This window comes from Ctenopharyngodon idella, chromosome 21 (genome assembly GCF_019924925.1).
Source record: "Ctenopharyngodon idella isolate HZGC_01 chromosome 21, HZGC01, whole genome shotgun sequence".
Taxonomy (NCBI): domain Eukaryota; kingdom Metazoa; phylum Chordata; class Actinopteri; order Cypriniformes; family Xenocyprididae; genus Ctenopharyngodon; species Ctenopharyngodon idella.
Genome location: NC_067240.1, coordinates 18,724,583 through 18,750,345, shown reverse-complemented (window position 1 = coordinate 18,750,345; position 25,763 = coordinate 18,724,583). Strand labels below are relative to the sequence as shown.

At 39.9% G+C, this 25,763-nt stretch overlaps 2 protein-coding genes and 2 non-coding genes across 4 annotated transcripts; 3 read left to right on the top strand and 1 right to left on the bottom strand.

Moving 5' to 3' along the window:
• The first annotated feature begins 299 nt into the window (after nucleotides 1–299).
• On the top strand, nucleotides 300–10,799 carry crcp (calcitonin gene-related peptide-receptor component protein). Its single transcript, XM_051876691.1, has 7 exons — nucleotides 300–490; nucleotides 1,888–1,924; nucleotides 2,657–2,755; nucleotides 2,894–2,988; nucleotides 4,384–4,441; nucleotides 7,644–8,932; nucleotides 10,425–10,799. The coding sequence occupies exons 1-6, from the start codon at nucleotides 483–485 to the stop codon at nucleotides 7,779–7,781; spliced, it is 435 nt and encodes a 144-aa protein (XP_051732651.1). The 5' UTR covers nucleotides 300–482; the 3' UTR covers nucleotides 7,782–8,932; nucleotides 10,425–10,799.
• On the top strand, nucleotides 10,740–24,711 carry tpst1l (tyrosylprotein sulfotransferase 1, like). Its single transcript, XM_051876680.1, has 2 exons — nucleotides 10,740–11,575; nucleotides 23,705–24,711. Exons 1-2 carry the CDS (start codon nucleotides 10,740–10,742, stop codon nucleotides 23,922–23,924), a joined length of 1,056 nt encoding a protein of 351 aa, XP_051732640.1. The 3' UTR covers nucleotides 23,925–24,711.
• Nucleotides 24,712–24,968: 257 nt separating this feature from the next.
• Nucleotides 24,969–25,040, bottom strand: trnaw-cca (transfer RNA tryptophan (anticodon CCA)). Its single transcript has one exon. It is a non-coding gene; the product is annotated as a tRNA-Trp (tRNA).
• A 558-nt stretch (nucleotides 25,041–25,598) lies between these two features.
• Nucleotides 25,599–25,670, top strand: trnae-cuc (transfer RNA glutamic acid (anticodon CUC)). Its single transcript has one exon. It is a non-coding gene; the product is annotated as a tRNA-Glu (tRNA).
• Nucleotides 25,671–25,763: the final 93 nt, after the last annotated feature.

Below are 25,763 nucleotides of genomic sequence, written 5' to 3'. Positions count from 1 at the left end.
GCAATTCATTTTGTTTTTATTAAAATCTCGTCAAAAATATTTAATACTTAAAGGGACCCAAAAATTTAAATTCTGTCATCATTTACTCAACCTCAGGTTGTTCCAAACCTGTATCAATTTCTTTGTTCTGTTGAACACAAAGGAACATATTTTGAAGAATGTGAGAAACTGATTAATTCTGGGGCACCATTGACTTCCATAGTATTTTTTTCCTACTATGGAAGTCAATGGTGCCCCAAAGCGTCCTGGTTACAAACTTCCTTCAAAATATCTTCCTTTGTGTACAGCAGAGCACAGAAATTCTTACAGGTTTGGAACAACTTGAGGGCGAGTGAATGATGACATAATATTCATTTTTGGGTGAACTATCCCTTTAAGCATAGAAACAAATTTGAACGTGACAACTGGGTGGGAACGTTTAACAGAAAGCTTCGTTTTCTCGCCGGATCGTTTTTAGTTGTCGAACCAACAAGGCAAGCAGGATGGAAGTGTAAGCGATCTAATTTATTTCTACACGTTTAAAAAAGTCAAACTCAAACCATTTAATAGTTGATCTTTTGTTGAAAATAATAATATCTGGCGCTCTGATTAGAAAAATAATTTTTAAGATTTATAATGAATTTATTATATGCGGCTCACGTGGTCACTCTGTTGATGACCGTAAACTCTGCACATGATGTACAGTAGTTACAGCCATAAAGCACGGATAAACTTGATTAAGAGCTGCTCTATCTAGCTGATATGTCTGAAATACAATATATAATCACCAGTAATTGATTATAAAATCGTTTGGGTGTAAGACTATGTATAGTCTTCAGAATACGTGTTGAATACGGCCGTATTTATATAATATCGAGAGGGGTTTGGGAAACTCACAACAAATAGTCAACATGAATAGACCAACAAAAACTACTAATCCAAGTGAAGTAAAACTCGTAGAGGTTATAGGGATTTGAGAGCAGCACACACTGAAAACTGCTAAAAAATAAGAATATTAGTATTCGTTATAAAGTTAGTGTTAAAGCATCGCAAAGTTACCGTGACAAGATGTTGTACTAACGAACAAGGTTACACTTAAACTCTGTTCCCTTGATAACTGGTGTCCACTAAAAACAGCCCAGTTCCTGTCACCATCTGAACTACCCAAACCAGGGGTGTCCAATCCTGCCCCTGGAGACCCACTGAAGAGTTCAGCTCCAACACCAATGACACACACCTGAACCAGCTAATGAAGGTCTTACTAGGCATACTAAAAACATCCAGACAGGTGTGTTGAGGCAAGTTGGAGCTAAACTTTGAAGGACAGTGGCCCTCCAGGGCCAACTTTGGACACCCCTGCCACTATTTATTGACAGTGTAATTTTTTTTTATTTATTTATTTATTTTTTTTAATATAGTAAAGATAGTGCCTTAGTTTGGAGCTTACCACTGCTCAGACACATATAAATAAAATGCAGTTGTGTTTTTGCAGTGTTCCAAATTATTGAAGCTTGTTTTCGCCACAGAATTTAAAAAAAAAAAAAAAAAGGTAAATGCAACTTTTTTTTATCATTGCGAATTTATATATCACAGTTCTAACTTTATAACTCGCAATTCTGAGTTTATAACTCAATTCTTCCTTTTTTTCCCTCAGAATCACAAAATATAAACTCGGTGTTGCAATTAGAAAAAGTCTGAATTGTGAGATATAAACTCGCAACTAAAAGAAAAAAAAATGATGATCGAAATTGTGAGGTTAAAAAATTGCAGTAACCTTTTTTTATTTTTTATTCCGTGGCAGAAACAAGCTTCCATACCAAAGGTCTATTATAACTGCTGTTAGAAAACCATTTTAGGTCATTCAACACAAGTTATTGTGTTTCCTAATTTAAACATTTTGTTTTGTAGGAGGGATGCCAATGCTGCAATGCTGAGCAATTATGAGGTCAGTGTGCGTTAAACCTTTTTAGATTCAAGTTTGACCCAGTTGTGTGTTGTACATTTAAAGGCAGGGTAGGCAATTTCAGAGTGGCTAGCAATAGCGAGCTAGCTTTGAAAACATGACATCCCACCCTCCCTTCAGAGCGTCTCCAAAGCCATGCCTCCTTCAAAACACATGAACGCACACAGCACAGAGTCTGCAAAGCGTTGTAAGACGAGAGATGCTGTTAAATTACCTCATGTCCCGAAGCACGTAAACAACTTACAGAGCTCTTACGGCATGTGTGAACGCAGCATGAGTTCCTTGTTTTAGTTCAGGAGGAACTGTAAAAGCACCTGCTGTTTGTTTGCGGCGCTCTGCGACTGTCTGTCTACAGCTCTGCATAGCCGCGCTGGTGACGTGTGATGTATGCGTGAGCAGGGTGTACAGAGGTATGGAAATACATATGTTGACAGGCAGATAGGACATCGTATCCGAATGCAATGATTGGACGAACATTTTTTGGTCCTGAGACTTACAAAGTTGATCAAAATATTTGAATATTTAGACCATTTCTATTATTGATTCATATCAGGATGTGAAGAGAGTTTCACCCAGTATAACAAAAAATGTTTATAAAAAAATTGCCTATCCTACTTTTAAAGTTGTGTATCAGAAATGCATGTTGTAGATTTCAAGTAGAATCTTTGTTGTTCAGTTTATTCCTGTCTGTACAAATGCCCTCTTCTTCGCCAGGTCTATCAGCTCCTGACAGACCTTAAAGAAAAAAGAAAGGAGACTGTTAAAAATAAGCACAGCACCGGGCAGCAGAATCTCAACACCATCATGTATGAGGTGCTTGTCTTTGACTTTAAACATCCCCAAAGGAAAGATGATATTTGTAGTTCCATCTTTGTGAGATTGTTTTCTTCAAAATCTTCAGAAAGGGTTGCTCACTCATGCCCTTAACATTTGATGTATATGCCTCAATAGACCCTGAAGTACCTCTCCAATACACCGTGTGTTCATCAGAATCCAGAGAATGTGAAGGAGTTCCTCGCTGCCATGCTGCCTCACAAGCTCACTAAGTTAGTTTCAGTAAACACTGTAGTATTATGCTGTCTTTTTTTGTTCTTTTTTTCAAACATTTGCTTTAGACATTTGTATGGATTAGGGCTGGGTATTGACACAATTTTCACGATTCAATTTGATTTCTATTCACATGCTTTCAATTCGATTACAATTTCGATTCGATATCGATTATTTTGGATGTAGTATATCAGGTACAGTACATGGCAAATTTTATAGAGGAAAAAAATCTCTTAACTAAACTACACATGTGAGTCAGTTGGTACTACATTACTATAATATTGTTAAAATTAACTTATTTCTAATTAACTTATTTATATACAAACACTTAAATTGCACTCAATGATGTTTTTTATAATAACTAAAGTTTAGAATTACATAATCATATTTCTACTCCAATTCGTTTTTTTGAAATATAAACATTTAAATTGTTGCTGTCATAACTGATTTATTCAAACATGCATTAAATATTGAAGAACATTAAAAATTATAATGAATATGTAACGGTGCTTAACTATATTTATCAGAATGCTGACTCTAGTGTTCATTTTTCTAGCTGACTAACGAGTTTAGGGTCACTGAATATGTTTTTTCTGAGGTAAATGTGACGTTACGTGAAATTGTTTACAACAGTTTTATTGACGTCTTTCTGAGGTTGAAACACTGATTGAGCTATTACATGAGACATGATACGGATTTCAGTAAGTTGTACTGTATATTTTAACATACCTTCAGATGTTTAGTCATGTTTATTTTCCACTGTAACTGGTGTTAAAGCGGAGAGGATGTTCACATGCGCTCCGTGCTGCCGCTTCTCTTTAACTGAGGCGCTAAAGCGATCTGTCACGCCACATTTAACAGCGCCAAAACGGCATTTATTTTTTGAATCTCATAATAAGATGGATGTCATTTGAAATCAGAGACTTTGCTTCATATCAAAAGCAACAAAGCACAAAGATTATTGTGATTTATTGGATGGGAGGTGCGCTACATGTTCTGTTCATTCATCAACTGAAAACAGACTAGACTAATCGATTCTTGGGATTTAAGAATCGATATCGGTTCGTAAAAATGAGAATTGATTAAAATCGAGAAATCTATTTTTTTTTTTTTTTTAATACCCAGCCCTAGTATGTGTTTAATAGACCTATAGATCAGGTCTATGGTGACAAGCATAGACCTTGTCACATTAAATACAGTGTATTACAACCACTTTGTATTTTTTAGAGTTTGAGTTGCATCATTATGAAGATTTGTATTATGTGATGTTTGAGACTACAGTACACATCTGAGTTGTTTTTTTGCACTTGATAATAAGTCTATTATTATTGAACCTGCTTTTTTTTAGCCAAAAATTAACAGACTGCTGTTTCTTTTTCTGTTCCTGTTTAAAGAGCTGAAAAGCTGCAGCTTCTTAACCACAGACCCCAGACTGCTGTTGAGATCCAGCTGGTGAGACTCTTTTTATAACCTTTCTCTTTCTTTACAGACAATTTCTTGAAAAATATTAAGAATGTACAATGCCATTCAAAGGTTTGGGATCAATTAATACTTTTAATTACAAATTAATACTTTTATTCAAAAAGTTCACATTAATTTAATCAAAATTTATAATGTAAAAATGGATTTCTATTTCAAATAAATGCTTTTCTTTTGAATTTTCTATTCATTAAAAGAACCATGCGACATTGAGGACTGGAGTAAAAGCTGCTATGTCAAAGTGTAATATTTCACAATATTACTGTTTTTACTGTATATGTATTTGACCATATAAATGCAGCCTTGTCCTGGCCAAATTCCCTCCATTGGCCCTTACCAGTCATGGCCTCCTAATAATCCCCGTCCATTGAATTGGCTCTATCACTCTCTCTCCTCTCCACCTACAGCTGGTGTGTGGTGAGCGCACTGGCGCCGTTGTACTGTGGCTGCCGTCGCATCATCCAAGTGGATGCTGCACACTGGTGGTGTTTAAGGAGAAACCCCCTGATATGATTGTAAAGCGCTTTGGGGATACAGTTGTACATAGGAAATGCGCTATATAAATATACCATTCATTCATTCATTCATTAAAAAAAAATCTTATTGACTCCAAATTTTTTAATTATAGTTTATAAGCAAATATTCAGATATTTGGTTAGAAATTAAACTTAAAGGGATAGTTCACCCAAAAATTTAAATTCTCTTTTTAGACTTCTAATTCGTGACCAGTGTTCCGAGTTTATCAATGCATCATGCTTTGGTCAGGGATTACTCTTCTGCCGTAACTCAATTTGCATAGGTCGTCTGCTGGAAGCTAGTTATTTTAGTTTATTAAGTTTTTAATATGGATATTTTTCTTACAAAAAAAACGCATTGCTTCACTTCAGAAGGCCATTATTAACCCCCTGGAGTCGTGTGGATTACTTTTATGATGGATGGATGCACTTTTTTTGGCTTCAAAATCAGGAGCACCATTCACTTCCATTATAAAGCTTGGAAGAGCGAGAATATTATTTAATATATCTCAGATTGTGTTCAGCTGAAAGGAGTAAATCATGGGATAATTTTCATTTTTGGGTGGACTATCCCTTTAAAGGAACAATAAGCATACAAGAATATAACAAACAAAAAACAATAAAATTGAAGTAGTAAATATATTTTCAGATAAACAGAATTTATTCATCCTTGACACACAATTCTGGGGAATATTTTATGTAATAATGTAATATTAGGAGTATTATTGGTACTGGTACCCTGAAGCCCCAGGCCTTATCTGTGCCCCTGTAATAAGCTAATGGAATGGATTGCAAGAAGAAAAGTCTGTTTTCTGAATGTCCAGCGCTGGATGTTAGATGTATAACCTATATATGACCAGTGCTGGGTTGTAGCTCATTACATGTAATCTGGGGCCATATATATAAAGCCGCTCAGAGTACAATTAAATAACATATAGTTCAAATCAGCAACAAAATCTTACATGAACTGTCCCATAAATGTTGTATGTCATGCTCGAATAGCGTTTTAAAAAGCTTATTTTTCAGGCTAGACCAGCCAATGCGCATGTGCAGTCCTAAGCGCGAGTCTCAGGTTTTTATGGGAACCGGAGCTTCTAACGGCAGCTGCAGTAATGCAATTACTTTATCAATCAGCAATTGGCTCCTTTATTTAGAAGGTGGGACATATTCCACCATATTGCGTGTTGCAGTTTTTCCCATTCATAACTAAAATGAGTGAACCGTCTTTCTATATCTATATAGTTCTATTTGCTACAGCATAATCAGTTACTAATATTTTATTGGTCCTCTCTTGTTTTAGCATGTGTTCAGAATTTTTTTTGTTTGACAGCCTGGCCAAAAATTATGCCCGCACAATTTGTCATGTTTCATTGCGTCATCACAAATAAATCAGTTGACTCCAAGCACAACTAGGCAATATGCTTTTAAACACTTTTTTTTAATAATATTTGGGGAAAAAAGGGTGAAGATGTTAATTTTTGTAGTCCCAACATCACTTTTGGCCACTACTATATAGCAGTTCATTGACTTTCCAACTTACCGTCAAACCATGCGGCAAAAGCAGGCCAATTTTATGAGGATTGAAGGCTTTCCAAGAGTTGTTGGCGCCATTGATGGAACTCATGTTTGCATCATTGCTCCAACTGTGAATGTGGAGACGTATTAAAACAAAAGGATTCCACAGCATTAAAACATATTTCTGATCATTTTGCACAATGCAAAGCAATTTTTTTAAATATTAAAAATTAAATTTTTATTATAATTACATTGAATGATTGGTGTCATGCTGCTGTGACTTCACCCTTGCAGGCTCACTATTGGCTGATTCAGAGGTTCAGGGTGGACATTTTGAGTTATCATTGTAGTCTTTAGTTCACAACACTTAAAAGCAAGCTCACACTACAGAACTACGAGACTACATGAATTGCCATGGTGCTCACACTACACAACAAGTTTTCTTGTTTTCTTGTCTTCTGTCATTTTCTTGTCTTAGCAGAGCTCATACTACAAAACAAAACGGCGATAAGGTGCACAAACTACAAGATATTTGACCAAGCTGCAAACACGACCAACAATGGGGGAAAAAAAGATGTTTTCTTACATGAATTCACGCGAGACGTTAGAGCACCGCTCATACTCGCCGCCCAAGTCATATGTACAGAAAAATGGTTAGATAAAACGAAAAAAAAAAAGGAAAATTGGGCAGAAATAAAATATATCAATGTTAAATATAGAGCAAAGACCACATATTTACATTTTAAAAATATATTTCTTGTTTGATTATTAGTAAAAAAAAATAAAATAAAATAAAATACTAGAAAAATATTCAATTATTATTTGAATTATCACTCAGTCATTTAACCATGTATTACTGTCTTTGGAAGGATTTTGTCTTTTGTCATTTCATATTTACTTGCATTGCAGGGATTCCCCAACTATTTTTGTCTTACAAACACATTAAAGTGTAAAAATTCAAGTCATTTCATATTTACATGTATTGTGGGGATTCCCCAACTTTTTTGTCAGCCAAACTTCTTTGGCCTAATGCTTTTACGTGAAGTACCCCCTGAGATTTTAAGTTAATAAGTTAGGTCAATAACAAATTTAAGTCAATAATAATATCACTTTTTTCTAATATGTATATGACCTAACCTTTACAGATGGTAGAGGAGAGTGAAGAAAGACTGACAGAAGAACAGATCGATGAACTGATACAGAAAGTCACAGACATCCTGCCTGGTGACCCCCAGAAAGAAGGCGATGCATCTGCCGACCCTGTGATGGAGACAGACCAGTAGCATCAGCCATGGAATTTTTTTAAATGCTTTCATTCCCAAACACGCAAGAAACTGATTTCAGATTTGTTGACAGTGCTAATACTTCAGTATACTTTTGATCATCATTATATTATTATAAAATATATTCTTTATAACATTTTAATAAAAATGTCAGCCATGGGTAAATTTAGAGCCAAAAGTGATGTCTATAAAAGTGTGTATTTATGTAACCTAATGTATATATTGTACAGGCTTATGATAAAAACAAAAAACCACAAAAAAAAAAACACTTTGTCAGCATTTTTTTTTTCAAACCCATTTGTAGTTGCATTGATCTTTCAGAGGGGAAGTATGTAATCTTCTGGAGTCAAGACAATCTCACTTCCTCTTTAAAATCCTTCCTGTACTGTTTCTCTTTAATTTGGTTTATTATCATGTTGTATTATTGACCATTTAAGGTGCGAACTGAGAGTGACTTAACAAAGCAAACCCGGCCGTTTATCATTTGTCAACCTGTGTGAATATGAGATGTCTGTGTGACTGCAAGTTTCTACTGAGCTCTTATAACAAGACTTTTATCCATAAAGTTGCTTAATGTGATGCTTTTGTAATTTAATTGTCTCACAATCGAATCGTAAATAGACGTTTTTATCGTCTATTTTATCGTAAATAGACTCATTTCAGCTCCCCACAAACAACAGGAGTAAAGTGACAATAACAGTCGTTATTTTTTAATAAATCTGACGACCATATGTATGATTTTATTGATTGAAATATATATTCTCATTGACATAATTCCACTGAGGAGAAAAGAGACTGATAGACGTCGACAGGAGTTTGATTTATGACAGCAATGCCATGTCATATAGAGAAAGCCAATGAAAACCATCTGATTGGCAATAGACGTTTGCTGTAACCAATGAAATTTGAGAGTTCCTCTATAGCGCTGTGGTAACTGGTATGAATTTAAAACCTCTACTTGTAATTCAGGTTTTCGCTGGAATCATTCCTCACATAGACAGAAATTCGCGAGAAATGTGCTCGCGGTGTAAGACTGTCTCTCTCAACGTTAGAGCTTCATAGCTCCCTTTACACGATCTTCGCGTCTGCATTTCATCAGAGAGACGTGATTCTGGAGAATGTAGGATTCGAGGAGTTGTACTTTCTGTACGGTAAGACACGACACGCTCAGTTTTGCTGAACTATTTAAACCAATGAGTTGTTTTGATATTTTACGTGTCGTGAGCGCATAGTTTCCTTGTTGCAGGCCGCCAGTCAGTCGTGCTGGCGAATAACTTTGATCTCAGGTAGATTCAGTCTTTGGTTTCCCTTACGACCATTTTAAACGTGTCTTCGTGTCACATCTACAGCATCCAAGTGAACGCAGCTATAATTATGAGCAAACGAATTTTATTCAAGTGGAAAAAATGCGTTCAGCTTTGTTTCAACTATGCATGAATCATAATCTGACGAACCGACTACATATTGCACGATACAGCTCTGTCGACTTGTTGCTTTATTGCAGTACGTGCGCTCACGTTTCTCACAAATCTGCAGCGATCTGATATCACGGACCCAACGCACGCGCCAGCACGCCTTTATAAACATTTTGGTAATTCGAATTCTGCTGGGATACCCAAAAATGTGGTTCAGTGTTGAAGGCTCTTGAAAATGTTGCCGAGGTAGAATGCGTTTTCAGACGCAGTCTCTCTTGAATGATGAAGACCACCAGACAGCAAACAACCAAAGTAACAAGAAAATACACTATTTAAAACACTTTTTATGTTAAAATTCTTAATAGTTGTTTACTTATTCACGTACATTCTGTTTACTGCATTTGCTCTCATATGGATAATGATGAATTATTTGTTTTTAAGATATCAGGTGTTGTTTAGGAGTTTCCTGTGCATAGGTGTTATTTGTTACACTTTGCACTCAAAGCAACCACAGATGCTGCCCACAACAGGATGTTTTAGTGCTTATAGGTGTTATCATGTGCTTGTTTTGCCAAAGTTTTAAGTTCATGGGTATGAAAGGTGCTGTAGGCACTCAAAAACAGGTAGGAAGTGTGATCTACTACACATGGAGGTAACAGTGTAACCAAACCGCATCTATGCAAGCAAAGGGGAAACTAGATGTTCTTATAGATTGGTTCTGGTTAACCATTAAAAATAAAGATGAGCAAAGTCAAATTTATTTCTTATTCATATTTGTTACAAAAACAGTATTTTGATCTATCGATGCTCGTTTCTGTCAGTGAAGAAGTAGTGTTGTCATCATTACAGCATTGAATATTGAGTCAAAAAGGTTGAGAACCACTGTGCTAGATTACTCTACTTTGGCCTGGATAACTGAGAATCTTCACGATCTTAAACTACATACGACACCTAAAAGATTGTCAAGATACACACGACATTCTTTCCACAGCATTACCTTGTTTTTCTAGTTACATTTCCTTTGTCGCGTTAATGCTGGCAATTCAAGCGTAGCTCTTGAGTTACAAATTGCCTAACTCTAATTGTCTAATACTATTACGGTAATGTTTTACTGTAATGGTATTAGATGTGGCATTTAATGTAACGTGAGATGCACAATATTAGCCAATGCTGAAACAGACCTGGCAAAATCTGGTTTTGAAAGCGTTTTTCCTTCTCCTTTCTACAGGCACAATGGTGCTGACAGAGAACATAAGGCTTGACTTACCAAGTCTGAGTTTATTGAAGCCCCAAGCAAGGGCCTGAAGAGCTGCTGGCTGGGGAAAAAAAATCTCTTCCCTCCCCCAAAAACTGTTTTACCTAAGCTGCCGTTCTACATTTTTTCACCGTGACCCTTTCTGGAAAGCATTCGCTCTGTCTTTCCAAGATCCACCCTGACCTTTTTCCCGCTTCTTTCTGTGAAGTCTGTTTTTCCAATTTTGCTGGTCTCATTCTTTTTTTTTTTTTTATGACCACAGACCGCATTCTCCCCTAACTATAAGTCATGAGAAAACAAACATGCAACATTCTCCTGATCTGTGTGGTCATCAGCTCCATCACGGTGTTTTATCTTGGCCTCAGCACAATAGATTGTCCCAATGCCCGTTCTCGATCGGCACATCATGGGTGGGCAGTAAATCTACACGGTGGCAGAAACCTAAGTGACCCGTTACAACTCCCTGAGGAGTACAATGAGGAAACCCCTCTTATTTTTATTGGTGGAGTCCCTCGTAGCGGGACCACACTAATGCGGGCTATGTTGGACGCCCACCCTCACGTTCGGTGCGGAGAGGAGACCCGTGTCATCCCCCGGCTGTTAGCCATGCAAGCCTCCTGGAGTCACTCCGCACGTGAGCGGCTCCGTCTCGATGAGGCTGGCGTCACCGGTGAGGTCCTGGACTCTGCTGTACGTGCCTTCCTGTTGGAGATCATAGTGGGGCACGGCGAGCCCGCTCCGAGGCTCTGCAATAAGGACCCGTTCGCTCTGAAGTCCCTCTCCTACCTCTCCAAGCTCTTCCCAAAAGCGAAGTTTATTCTTATGCTTCGCGATGGCAGGGCAACCGTACACTCTATGATTTCCCGCAAGGTGACTATCACTGGGTTTGACTTGACGAGCTATCGGGACTGTTTGGTGAAGTGGAACCGGGCGGTGGAGGTGATGTATGACCAGTGCCTGGCTGCAGCGGATGGCAACTGTCTGCCCGTGCACTACGAGCAGCTGGTGCTGCACCCCGAGCAGGTCATGCGCATGCTGCTTCAGTTCCTGGATCTGCCGTGGGACACCGCCGTGCTGCACCACGAACAGCTTATTGGGAAAGCTGGAGGAGTTTCATTGTCAAAGTAAGTGAGTTTGGTGCTTTGATATATTTTCTGTCACACTCTTGAGAGATTTTTGTTGCATTCAAGTTTGTTCACCCAAAAATGAAATTTCTTTCATTAATTACCCACCCTCGTGTCGTTCCAAACCTGTAAGACCTTTGTTCATCTTCGGAACACAAATTGAGATATTTTTTATGAAATCCAAGGTTTTCTGGATCCCTCACAGAAAGCAACGTAAGTCATTCAAGGTCCAGAAAGGTATTAAAGACATCTTTAAATTGTCAACGTGAGTACAGTGGTTCAACCTTAAAGTTATGAAGCGATGAGAATACTTTTTGTGCGCAAAAACAAAACAAAAATAATAGGGCTGGGACAATACATCGAATCTCGATTCGTGATACGAAGAATCTGGAGCGATTTTCCGATGTATCGCGATTCTCTCTCGAATCGATTCTGAGCTTCGTTTTTAAACAGCAGATGGCACTACTATACGTGCTTTAGAAACACTCGTACAATGCCTGCTTCCAGTTCCTTTACACACACCACTTAAACCTAAAATAATCATTCATAAAGTTCGAAAAGGTTGAAGCGAATTACAAATCTCGCATCATAAAAGCATTCTGAGCTGAGGTGCAAGTATATTTAACCACTTACATGACTCAGCCGAACACACGAGCGCTGTCCAGCAGTCTTCTTCATGATTGTTTGACAGTGTGCGGTTAAGAGCGCCATCTGCTGTTAAAACTGAGCTCAAAATCGATTAGAGAGAGAAAATATCAGGATCGATCCAGATTCATTGTATCGATTGAGAATCAGTGTATCGTCCCAGCTAGTGTTGTCAAAAGTACCGGTACTTCGGTACCAAGTCGGTACTGAAATTTTGAAAATGTGACGATACCACCATTTCTGTAGTACCGGTAGTACCGAGAATCCGGGTATATTCGGTACCCACTGATAGGACTGTGTCAGTATTTACTTGAATATGACACGAGTGAAGCACAAAGCTTTGTTTACAAAAGAAATAATAGGTTAGCAATTAAATGTGACATCGCAGCCATGGAAACATTTTGGTTCATGCCGAATGAGAGAGGTACGTGAGTCCATAAATTTAAGCTTTGTATTCTGTTTTGCGAATCACGATCTGGTCACCCGATTAGCAGAGAATTTAACAATATTCCATAGTTATTCCACTGAACATGGAATCTCTGTTTCTTTTCCCAAATCTTCACTTACACAGGGGATTATAACGTTTCTTCCTTTCGTTCGTTTTTAGGCCTATTATAGGCTATTCGCATTCTTTACTGTGGTAAAGTAGAAAAACACCGTAGGACAGAAACCTTTTTGCTTGCACGTCAATTTCTATTTAACACAGTTTGTGCTTGTTATCAGACTTTATAAGGCGCGTCAAGTTTATTTGTATAGCGCTTTTCACACACGCTGGTAATTTTTACTTTCGCTTTACCTGGCAGCGCTATATCAAATATAGCCTGAATGTGTGAAGATAAAACTCGCTCTTCAGACCTTTTACAACAAGTGTTAGTTCCTTGTAACATCGGGAGATAACATGAAGATATTATTAAAGAGAAATTACCTCTTTCCTGCTCATGTCCCACATCCCTCTCAAAGAGCAGAGCGGTAGGCTATATGACGCATCTTTGTGCAGAAATAAAAAATGATTTTTAAAAAAAATAATAATAATTTAACTTTCTTATTATTTAGGTTACCATTATTTACCGATATTTATTTCATAGTTTTACAGGCTGTAGTGTGTCGTTTCATTGAAGGAATAGCTCAAATAAATGCACGTCTGTTACAAAATGGATGTTTGAGGATTTTTTTTTATTTATTTTTTTTATATTTCAAAATTTATTTCATTGAGGTGTGTGTGTGTATATATATATATATATATATATATATATATATATATATATATATATATATATATATATATATACACACACACAAACATACACACACGCTCCAGATATTTATATGTATGATTACCATATTTAATATGTTTTTAAAATAGGCTACATAAAATAGTTCCAACAGATTTTCCTGTGGTACCGAAATTGGTACCGAGAACCGTAAAATTTTTATGGTATTGGTACCGACTACTGGAATTTTGGTACCGTGACAACACTAGTCCCAGCCCTAAAAAATAACGACTTTATTCAATAATTTCTTCTCTACACTGTCAGACTTGAACACAGCGCTTCCGTGTTTATGTCCAAACGCTGGCTCAGTATTGCGTCAGCTTCACACGCATACATCATGGTGCTCACGTGAACAGCGTCAGCCAATACGGTAATTATGTTGCTTTCTATGGGGGATTAAAAAAAAAAAAAACCTTGGATTTCATCAAAAATGTCTTAATTTGTGTTCCGAAGATGAACGAAGGTCTTATGGGTTTGGAACAACACGAGGGTTAGTAAATGACAAAAAAATGTTTGGGTGAACTATCCTTTTTAATTGTTTTAAAAGCTAATAGTGAATTTAAGCATCCCAATGTTAGAATGGACGTATGAAAAATGGATATTAATTTTGGAGATTTTCTGAAGATTACATTTAACAGTGTTGTTAGTGTTTTTAAAGATTAACTGATAACCAACATCAGAATGGCTTTATACAGAAATTTCATTACAGGTTTCTCGATTGCTTAAACACATTTCTTGAAATTGTGCCTCCTATTCTCGAAACTGTAAACACAAATCCCCTTCACCAAATTCCCCACACTTCCTATTTTCAGGTCAAAATTAAGCTCTCCACTCAAAACCATTCAATCTTGCTGAAAAAGCAAACTCATGCCCTCAAAAACACACACACTACAACATAATCTTACACACTAGTGAGATCAATTCACAACAGTTACCAAAACCTTCTTTTGGCAATTAGGTATCATTTTACAGCTCAATGTTTATTAAAGTGTACAACATAAATGCAGATACATCAAAAATCAACAATCAAGTATCAAGCTTTAAAAAAAAGTTTATTTTCATTACACTACTGTAAAAAGATCTTGCTAGTTAAAATACCAAAGAATTGAACATGAACATGGAATTGCAATACAGTATAGTGTCAATTACAGTACAATAAAAATAAATAAATAAATAAATAAATTCAGCATTACCATACTATAACAGTTTCTTTAGTTGCATCCAAAACGACACATAAATACACTATGGACTTATACACTATGTACTTATGCACTATGTACTCATCCATGTAGTGCATGAATTGTATAAGGTTAATTTGTCATTTAACAATGGAGTCTGATACCCCCTTGCCCTCCACAACGTAATTAAAGTGTCCAACATTCCACACTTCATTTTTTTCGTTAATTTAGTGCATCATCCGGGTATTTAAAGTGTACTTTTTTCTTTTTGGAATTTTCAGTGTGAACACACTATTTGCACTATTTATACTTAAAAATGTCATAGAACGTCATAGTGCATAAGTATGTGAATTGGGGCGCACCTTTTGTCTTCTGACAAAAGACTTTCTCTCCCTCCTCTCGGCAGTCAGCTCTCAGTTCTGCAAAAATACGAAATGTAAGAAGTACTTTGCTACAAATCTATTTGACAATTATGAGTTTGAGGGGTAAAGTACTGCTACTGTGTACTGTAATGATACTGTATGCGTAAAAACCCTGTAGATGAGCCTGTAGACCAACTTACCTCATGGTCATTCCTACACAAGAACATGGTCAACTATAGTGCTTTGTATTTCATCAGGAATAAATGTCCTTTGACCCTGTCCCCTTCTTTTCCTCTCCTCTTCCTCTTTCTCTTTGTCTCCCACCACTAGGATTCATTTTCCAAAGCACATAATCACTTGTGGCCCTATTTATATTATCCTGATATTCTGATTGGTGTGTCATCAGTTTTGCTACTCAATGTTTACACATGGATAAATGTGTGCTACTTGAGTTCACAGTATGATACTTGAGGTAGTTATATTCAGTTGTTGAGGGTAATGCATTACAAGTAACGCGAGTGACGTAATCAGATTACTTTCATCAAGTAACTAGTAAAGTAATGCATTACTTTTAAATTTACAACAAAATATGAGTTACTTTTTCAAATAAGTAACGCAAGTTACTTTTTTTCCATTTATTAACTGACAGCTCTCCTGTCCCCATGTTGAGTGAAATTGAGAGTACTGTAAGTGCAGAGCTGTTTTGTGCACTGTGTAAATGTGATGGTTATTCTAGACTAAATATGAGCATACATTTCCTATTCTATGTATTCCAGAATGGCAGCGCAGCTGAAAGGCTTGTTTGTTTGAGCTGCTCCCTCTACTGTACAGGCATGAATTTGCATTTCCTTCAGCCTGAGGCTTATTCATTTCACTTTTGGGGTGAAAGGGCCTTTACAATTGCCAAAAATAGACCTTTTTCTGTTGTTATAAAAACAAACAAACAAACAGCCCAGATGAGAAATAGTAACGCAAAAGTAACGTAACCCATTACTTTCCATAAAAAGTAACTAACGCAATTAGTTAATTTTTTAGGGAGTAACGCAATATTGTAATGCATTACTTTTGAAAGTAACTTTCCCCAACACTGGTTATATTATGTGTTTGTTTTCTGAATGAGAACACGGTTAAACCTGTGCAAAATGAGGGCATTTTGTGTAGGGTTTTGCAGAAAACATTGAGAAATTGGAACGTGTGTGAAAACAGGTGAAATGTGTTAAATGTTTTGAGAAACTAGTCTTTGTTTCTAGAACTGAAAGAATGGTTTGGGAAATTATAGTGTGTTAGCAATTGAGAAAAACTGTAATGGGTGTTTTAAAACGGGTTCACCTGGGAAAGTTTTTATATATGTGTATAATATAATGTTTATGGGGTTCCCTTTCATGGGAACATCGACGCTGCGTTGAATCGCATTGGGATCACCTCTGCGTGATTACGTCTTGAAGCACTCGTGAAATCGAACCAATAGTGTAACGGGACGTCAGAGCGGGTGACGTCACGGACCAGGAAACTATAAAGCACTCCTGAGAACAAAGAACGCCAGCTTCTGTGTCTTCAGCAGCGCTCTGTGTTTTTGTATGTCTTATTTGGTGTTGTCTGTCCGCTATATATACAGAAAACGAATATCTCTTTGTCCGAGGACAAGAGCAGTTTTTCGTTTCCACCAAGCACTTATAGTATAAATATATATGTATAAGATAAGACACTTATTATGGCGACAAGCAAGCAGCAGTTTGTCAAGTGTGTTCCTCCCTGCCCTCGCTTCATCACGGGCGGGGATACACACGAGATGTGTGTTGCTTGCTTTGGAGTGGTGCATGCCCAGGCAGCTCTCGAGGGAGCTGTCTGCGTGCATTGTGAGAAGCTAACGCTCCGTATACTCCGTTCACGCCGGGCGTTCTTCGACAAAGAGAAAGAAGGCGCCGCGGCGAGTGTTCCCCAGGGATCGGGTCCCGCTGCTGCTGAGGCACAGCGACGGCTTCATTCCTGGGGTTCACAAATGGATCTGGTGGAGGGGTTAGAGACGGGCCCAGCCTTATCTCGGCCCTCACCTGCCAGACCCAGTGTCTCTCCCCTGGTTGTGGAAGCACGCGCTGCGGTTTCTTCCCCCAGGAGAGAGGCACCGGCGCTTCATCTATCCAGCTCTGAGAAGTTGGATGTGATGAGCGTCGAGGCTGGAGAGGAGGTCTCGCCATCCTCATCTCCAGCGTATGAGGAGCTGTTGGAGGTTGTGACGCGGGCGGTGGTCAAATTAAATATCGACTGGCCAGCCGAAAGACCTGAAATGCAGCAAAAGAGCAAGTTAGATGAGCGCTTTTTGCCCGCCCGGTCACAGCCTCAGCGTCGGGGATTGCCATGGCAGAAGCCGGCTCAATATAGAGTTTACAGCCCCCAGACATCTATATATTCTAACATCGTGGGGCTGAAACAATATGGTTATAGGACGATACCCCGGGTTGAAAAGACGCTCGCGGGCTATCTCTCGCCTGAGTCCGCGTCGTCCCTTAAATCCCCGACGCTGCCCACCAGGCCATTACGTACAACATCGGCCTTGGTGGGCAAAGCTTATGCCTCAGCAGGTCAGGCTGCAGCCTGTTTACACACAATGTCAATCCTGCAAGCCTACCAGGCTGACCTGCTGGGGGAAATTGACGAGAGCGGTGAGGCGAGCTTTGAGACCATCCAGGAACTGCGAAAGGCCACCGATCTAGCTCTCCGGGCCACCAAGGAGACGGCAAAAACAATCGGCCGTTCTATGGCAGCCCTGGTGGCCACGAAGAGGCACTTATGGCTAAATCTTTCTGACATCAGAGAAAGAGATAAAGGCGTGCTGCTGGATTCGCCTCTGTCTCCCCTGGGCCTCTTCGGCGATTCTGTCACCTCGGTCGTCGAGCGGTTCCAGGAGGCCAAAAAACAGTCAGCGGCCTTTCAAAAGTTCCTCCCTCGCTGCTCTCTCCCCGCCGACGCTGCTGAGCGGGAGCAGCCTCGGCCATCTACCAGCTCCTCATCTGCGCATAGAGCGCAGCAAAAACAAAGTGTCGCCACCCGTGCTCCCCCGCAAAGATCTTGGGGACCGGGGCGGGCGACGCAGTCGAAGCCTTCCAAAGGTAAGACAGATCTGCGGACTGTCATTATCCCTAGGAAGGCTTCGAAGAAGTCCTGACGCCAGGGGCACAGGACTTCTGAGGGCAGCCCCCTCCGAAGAGGGTCCTGTATTAAGATCTATAAAGTTAACCCCTCTTCGGTGCCCTCAGGGGGCCGTTCTGCCAACCCTGCCACCTCGTGTGCTTCAGGGCGCAGCGGTCCCCACCGACCCTCCGAGGAGGGTCGACCAGCGTCTGATTCGGCTGTTCCCTGCCGGTGCGCCGCTTCAGGGCGCCGAATCAGGTGCTCAAATAACACCAGAGGCCAGCCTCGAGAGGCTGGTTCCCTTAGTAGAATTTCTAGAAGAATGGAAACGTCTTCCCAATATTTCTCGATGGGTGCTGCTCACAATAGAAAAGGGTTACAAAATACAGTTCGGGTTTCGCCCGCCTCAGTTCAAAGGGGTCCTTCCTACAGCGGTGGGTCCGGAGCAGTCTCTGGTTATGGAACAAGAAGTTATGACACTCTTGCAAAAAGGAGCTTTAGAAAGGGTTCCTCCTCCCAGCAAGCAGTCAGGGTTTTACAGCCGTTACTTCATCGTTCCGAAGAAGGATGGAGGGTTGTGTCCTATTCTAGTTTTGCGCATGTTAAATCGTTCAGTGCAAAAGCTCAAGTTCAAGATGCTTACACTCAAACAGATCACTACACAGATCAGGTCCGGGGACTGGTTTGTGACAATAGATCTGAAAGACGCTTACTTTCATGTGTCAATCCATCCTTCGCATTGGAAGTTCCTCAGGTTTGCTTTCGGGGGCGAAGCTTACCAATACAAGGTTCTTCCGTTCGGCCTGTCTCTTTCACCCCGCACCTTCACGAAGTGCGTGGATGCAGCTCTGGCTCCCCTGAGACTCCAGGGCATCCGTGTACTAAATTATATCGACGATTGGTTGATTCTAGCTCAGTCAGAGCAACAAGCAGTTCAACATCGAGATGTAGTTCTGTCACAAATGAGAAGGTTAGGGCTGAGACTCAATGCCAAGAAGAGCGTACTTCTTCCAGCACAAACGACCAATTATCTAGGAGTAGTCTGGGATGCAGGCACGTCTGTCTCCTGCTCGGGTGAATGCCATTCTCTCAGCCGTGAAAGGGGTGAAATTAGGCCAGTCACTCACTGTGAAACAGTTTCAGAGACTGTTGGGTCTGATGGCAGCTGCCTCCAACGTGATACCTTTTGGCCTGCTGCACATGAGACCCCTACAGTGGTGGCTCAGGACCAAGGGGTTTTCTCCGAGGGGAAACCCTTTCCGCATGATCAAGGTCACGCGGCGATGCCTTCGTGCCTTAGTCATGTGGAAGAAGCCTTGGTTCCTGTCCCAGGGTCCTGTGCTGGGAGCTCCTTGTCGTTGCATAATGCTAACGACGGACGCTTCTCTCACGGGCTGGGGGGCGATTATAAGTGGTCGCTACGCTCAGGGTCTTTGGGAGGACCATCATCGTTCCTGGCACATAAATCGGCTGGAAATGATGGAGGTATTTCGAGCACTCAAATACTTCCTCCCAGACCTTTGGGGCCACCATGTGTTAGTTCGCACAGACAACATGTCGGTGGTTTCCTACATCAATCATCAGGGGGGTCTGAGGTCTCGCCAGCTGTGCAAGTTAGCCCATCAGATCCTCCTGTGGTCCCAGGGGAAGCTTCTCTCTCTGAGAGCAGCTTATATCCACGGCATCAAAATGTGGGGGCAGACATCCTGTCGAGACAGGGGCCGAGGCCCGGGGAGTGGAGACTCCACCCCGAGGTGGTGGAGCTCATTTGGAAAAAATTTGGTCGTGCAGAAGTCGATCTATTTGCCTCGAAAGAGACCTCTCATTGCCCGTTGTGGTATTCCCTGACCCATCCAGCCCCGCTGGGGTTGGATGCCATGGTACAGGCGTGGCCGAGGCTGCGTCTGTACACATTTCCCCCGATTGCTCTGCTCCCAGGAGTTCTGGAGAGGGTTCGCCGGGACAGGGTCCGTCTCATATTAATAGCCCCGTTCTGGCCGACCTGAATATGGTTCTCGGATCTAGTGTCCCTATTAGAAAGCTCCCCCATGGAGATTCCAATCAGGCAGGACCTCCTGTCTCAAGCAGGCGGCACGATAGTTCACCCCCGCCCGGAGTTGTGGAAACTGTGGGCTTGGCCTCTGAGGGGGCCGAGCTCATAGAATCCGGTCTCTCAACTGAGGTTGTGGAGACCAAACTCCACTCCAGAGCTCCGTCCACGAGAAAACTTTATGCATATAAATGGAAGCTGTTTGCTACTTGGTGTAGCCGATCTCAGGTGGACCCGTTCCACTCATCCATCAGTCATGTACTGCAATTTCTCCAAGAAAAATTCTCGGATGGCTTATCCCCTTCTACATTGAAGGTTTATATTGCAGCTATTTCCGCCTATCATGCACCTTTGGGGGGCATTTCTGTGGGAAAGAACCCCCTAGTCATACGTTTTCTCCGTGGTACCCAGAGGCTAAGGCCTGCTGTGCGTACAAGAACTCCATCCTGGGACTTGGCTATTGTATTGGAAGGGTTGGCTGCGGCTCCCTTTGAACCCTTAGAGGAAGTATCCGAAAAGTTCCTCACTCTGAAAACTATATTTCTGTTGGCTATATCGTCTCTCAAAAGAATTGGAGATCTACAAGCACTTTCTGTTGCTCCTTCATGCTTGGAATTTGCACCTGGAATGGTCAAGGCTTTCCTGCATCATAGACCGGGGTATATACCCAAGGTCCCCACCAATGTCCCGGGGCCCATTGTTCTGCAGGCCTTTTGTCCTCCACCCTTTTCAGATGCGGATCAGGAGAAACTAAATCTGCTATCCCCGGTGAGGGCTTTAGACACTTACGTCCACAGAGCTGCCCTGTGGCGCAAGACCGATCAATTATTTGTCTGTTACGGGTCCCCTAAGAAAGGGGGCCCAGCGTCTAAGCAGAGAATGAGCAAGTGGGTGGTCGAGGCCATCTCTCTTGCCTATGAAACGTCCGGACAGCCTTCACCTTTGGCTGTCCGGGCACACTCCACCAGAGGTATGGCTGCTTCAAAAGCTTTGTTCTCGGGAGTTCCCATCAGCGAGATCTGTGATGCGGCTGGGTGGTCATCTCAGCACACCTTTATTAGGTTTTACAACCTTCACTTGGGCTCCACTCCGGGGTCCGCGGTGCTCTCGTCCTAAAATTAACAGGACAGGCACTTGGTCTTATGGCCTAGTTGGGATAGGGTTCCCAATGCGATTTAACGCAGCGTCGATGTTCCCATGAAAGGGAACGTCTCGGGTTACGTCTGTAACCCTGGTTCCCTGAATAGGGAACGAGACGCTGCGTTGCTCAGCCATACTCCCTGCGCACCTGTGAGCGTCTGCTTCATCCACATCAGAAGCTGGCGTTCTTTGTTCTCAGGAGTGCTTTATAGTTTCCTGGTCCGTGACGTCACCCGCTCTGACGTCCCGTCACACTATTGGTTCGATTTCACGAGTGCTTCAAGACGGAATCACGCAGAGGTGATCCCAATGCGATTCAACGCAGCGTCTCGTTCCCTATTCAGTGAACCAGGGTTACAGACGTAACCCGAGACGTTTTGTTTTTTTGTTTTTTTTGGCCATGAATACAACCTTTGATTATGGAGCCCCACACATGCAAGGAAAAATAGAATTCCTTCCCATGACTTATTAATTTGTGGCCACATTTTATTAATTTATTCCCTCGTTTTAGTTTAATCTTGGCACGTTGAACTAATTCGTTCATGTAGCATATTGCAGCCTTTAGGGTTAGTTTACCTAAAAATGAAAATTCTGTCATTAATTACTCACCCTCATGTCATTCCACACCCGTAAGACCTTCGTTCATCTCCGGAACACAAATTAAGATATTTTTGATAAAATCTGATGGTTCAGGAAGGTATCCATTCCCAGCAAGATAAATAACACTTTCACAGATGCCCAGAAAGGTACTAAAGATATATTTAAAACAGTTCATGTGACTACAGTGGTTCAACCTCAATATTATGAAGCAACGAGAATACTTTTTGTGTGACAAAAAAAAAAAAAAAAAAAAATGTATTCAACAATATCTAGTGATGGGTGATTTCAAAACACTGCTTCATGAAGCTTTACAAATCTTTTGTTCCGAATCAGTGGTTTGGATTGTGAATCAAACTGCCAAAGTCACACCCCCCAGTGGTGAACCATTGAAATTTCAAAACACTTATGACTTGACTTAAAGCCTTGTTTACTGAAAACACGTGAATTTCATGTTCCGAATCACTGAAGCTTCGAAGCTTCATAAAGCAGTGTTTTGAAATCACCCATCACTAGATATTGTTGAATAAAGTTATTTTGTTTTTTTGGTGCACAAAAAGTATTCCCGTCACTTCATAACATTTAAGGTTGAACCACTGTAGTCACATGAACTGTTTTAAATAGGTCTTTACTCTTTAGTAGTTTTCTGGGTATTGAAAGTGTTAATTATCTTGCTGTCAATGCAGGCCTCACTGAGCTATTGGATTTTATCAAAAATATCTTAATTTGTGTTCTGAAGATGAACGAAGGTCTTACGGGTGTGGAACGACATGAGGGTGAGTAATTAATGACAGAAATTCATTTTTAGGTAAACTAACCCTAAAGGCTGTAATATGCTACACGATTTTTAAAATCTGAACAGATTTTAAAACACTGAGTACCATGCACTAAATAACTGAGAATCACACACTACCAGACATTCAAGTTGTTCCGAACACAACAAACTCACACAAAAACATGTCCCTCATTGTTGAGATGCATGACAAATGAAAAGTATGTGTTCTAAAACCAGCTCAAAATATCAAACACGACTAGACAGAATCATAGTCTGCAGCTAGAAAACCTGCAGGCGAATAGTGTCGACTCCTCCAGGCTGTAAATATGGACAAAAGTAAGTAAAAAATAGTGTATTCCAGCCTTAAAATGAAGGAATTAGTACAACACAGCCACAATTTACCTAAAACAAAGCAACTAATTTGTGGCCACAATATGTTTTTTCCCCCACATGCCATGTGTTGGGCTCTGTATTTGATACTGATATGGCATTAAAAATCTAAGTAAAAGAAAAACACCTTTGTTCTATTTGAGTCTGACACCTGTTAATAATTTCCATTCACCATTTCCTTTTAACATCTATGGCTTTTTCAGACTATGGGTCAGACATACAGGTTTACATTTCCTTGTCAAGAGCTGGATTTAGCGTTCTCTGTGTAAATATACCACTGCATTGTAACACGAGCTGTAAAACAAATATATTAGGGGTATATAGGGCGTTTGTTTGATCAGAAAGCATTTTCAAAGACCTCTGGTGAGCACTAATTTGGTCACAGTCCTGTATTAACGGAACTAATGGTAGACGTTAACTTCCACTGGAATAAGTTGAATTTTAATTGTCAATTCGTACTGCACTTACTCTCTAGAAGGCAGCTTATTTTAATTTCATAATATTTTAGACTAGGCCTTGTCTGCCATAATCCTAACTACAGTGTTCCTTAATAAATATATGATTGTTCATTGTCTCTTTTATTCCTTTCCAGGGTGGAACTGTCAACTGATCAAGTAGTCAAGCCAGTGAATACGGAGGCTCTGTCTAAATGGGTGGGCAAGATCCCTGCTGATGTGGTGAATGATATGGCCAACCTTGCTCCGATGTTAAGTCGCTTAGGTTATGACCCTCTGGCCAACCCGCCAAATTACAACAAGCCTGATTTCTTATTTCTGAACAACACAAAAATAGTGAAGTTAATCCAAAATTAAAAGGCCATCTGTGGATACAACCTGGGAATACTTGGAAGCAATAAACATTGTGCATTTTATGAGCACGCAAAGCCTCTACTTGAATTAACAACATGTAGGATGACAAAACAGAGCCACAAGCACTATTGATGCTTATGGCAAGAGTTTCGTAAATGTTTTAAAATCTAGTTTTAATGATGTATTGTAAGTCGTTTTTCGATTAAATTTACTTTAGATGTTTTTTGTATAGATGATGCTATGGTGTTGCTAATAATGTCAGTCTAATGACTGTATTGTGGTTGTCTTTTTTATTATTATTTTTGTATGTGTTAATGCATGTGTGGCATTGCAAATGTGTCCAAACAAGTCTGATTATCACACAGGAAACTATGCTTGTTGGAAGAGGAAGTCAACTGTTACACAGAATTACCACTTTTTGTTTTGTTCTCTTTTGACTGCAGGAGTTCAAAGGAAGTTTAGACATGTTTCTCGAGTTAAACTTTCAAAGACAATCTCATTTCGCTGTATGCCTTTTATTATGAACTTATGAATTGCATATTGACAAATGTGGTCCAAATATTAAGTGTGTATCTGCAGGTCAGAGTAATGGGTGTGCCGAAAGATAAGGGGCATCTCCAAAGTTCTTTGAAAGTTGTGAAGGGTGTAAGATAGAGTTAGGGGTTTGGCACATACGTTTCTCCAAACTGTAGCTATTCCTGTCTTTAAATATGAAAGACTTTTTGATCTCTATGTGGATAAACTCACAGTCCTCAACATACTTTCATAATAAAAGTCTAGTAACATTGGACCAGTCAGTCTCATCACGTGTCACTTTTTGATGCTTTTGTTGTAACATACTTTTTGTTACATAAAAACCACATATTTATTAAATGTTGGTTATTTTGAAAGAAACACTCTGTGTACATGTGTGAGATACTCTGATTATTATTATCATATGGTGTAATGAAAATTAAATGTACAGAATTTTTAAAAAATAACTTACTTTTACTTTCTAAAGGCATCGAATTTTTTTGAGAAGTTAATTAAGAAAAAAAAAAAAAGTATTGACCCCGACGTGATTTGAACACGCAACCTTCTGATCTGGAGTCAGACGCGCTACCGTTGCGCCACGAGGTCTTGTGGTTTTCTAGTCACATTACAATACTATGAAATTATACAATCGAATGTGTCTTATATATCGAATGTGTAATATGTAATTTATTGGCTTGTTTGGTTTTTGTTTTATTGCAGTTTTGGGGTAAATACTGGTTCTAAAACTTTTCTTTATTGTAATTTGTCACCGTACAACGAATGAGCTAATAATAAGCTTGTCAGCAGCCTTTTCATAATTATGCATCACATGATTTCTAAGACAAACTGGAATACTTCAGTCCACATAGTCCATGCATTCAGATTTTAATAAAGTGTATCTTGGGATCACAAAACATTTTCATAATCTCGAGAAAGCACATTTATTAGTCGTAAAACTTTTATCTACGCTCACGGTGTTTCCCAAATATGTTAATTAAAGTAAAGACAGTAACTCAAATATGATTTCATTATTTAAAACCGGCAAAACAAACATCTATCGCTATATAAAAAAAGTCACATTGTTTGAAAATCGTTTGATTCGTTTGAACGCGCAAGAATTGTAGAGAGACTACATCAGTCCTAGTGTTTAGTTGTACATACATGTCCCTGGTGGTCTAGTGGTTAGGATTCGGCGCTCTCACCGCCGCGGCCCGGGTTCGATTCCCGGTCAGGGAACATCTGTTTTGTTTAATACTTTTACACTCATCAAATCAACTATATTGTATACACACTAGTTGTTATAATAAAATGCATCCCTTATATTTGGAC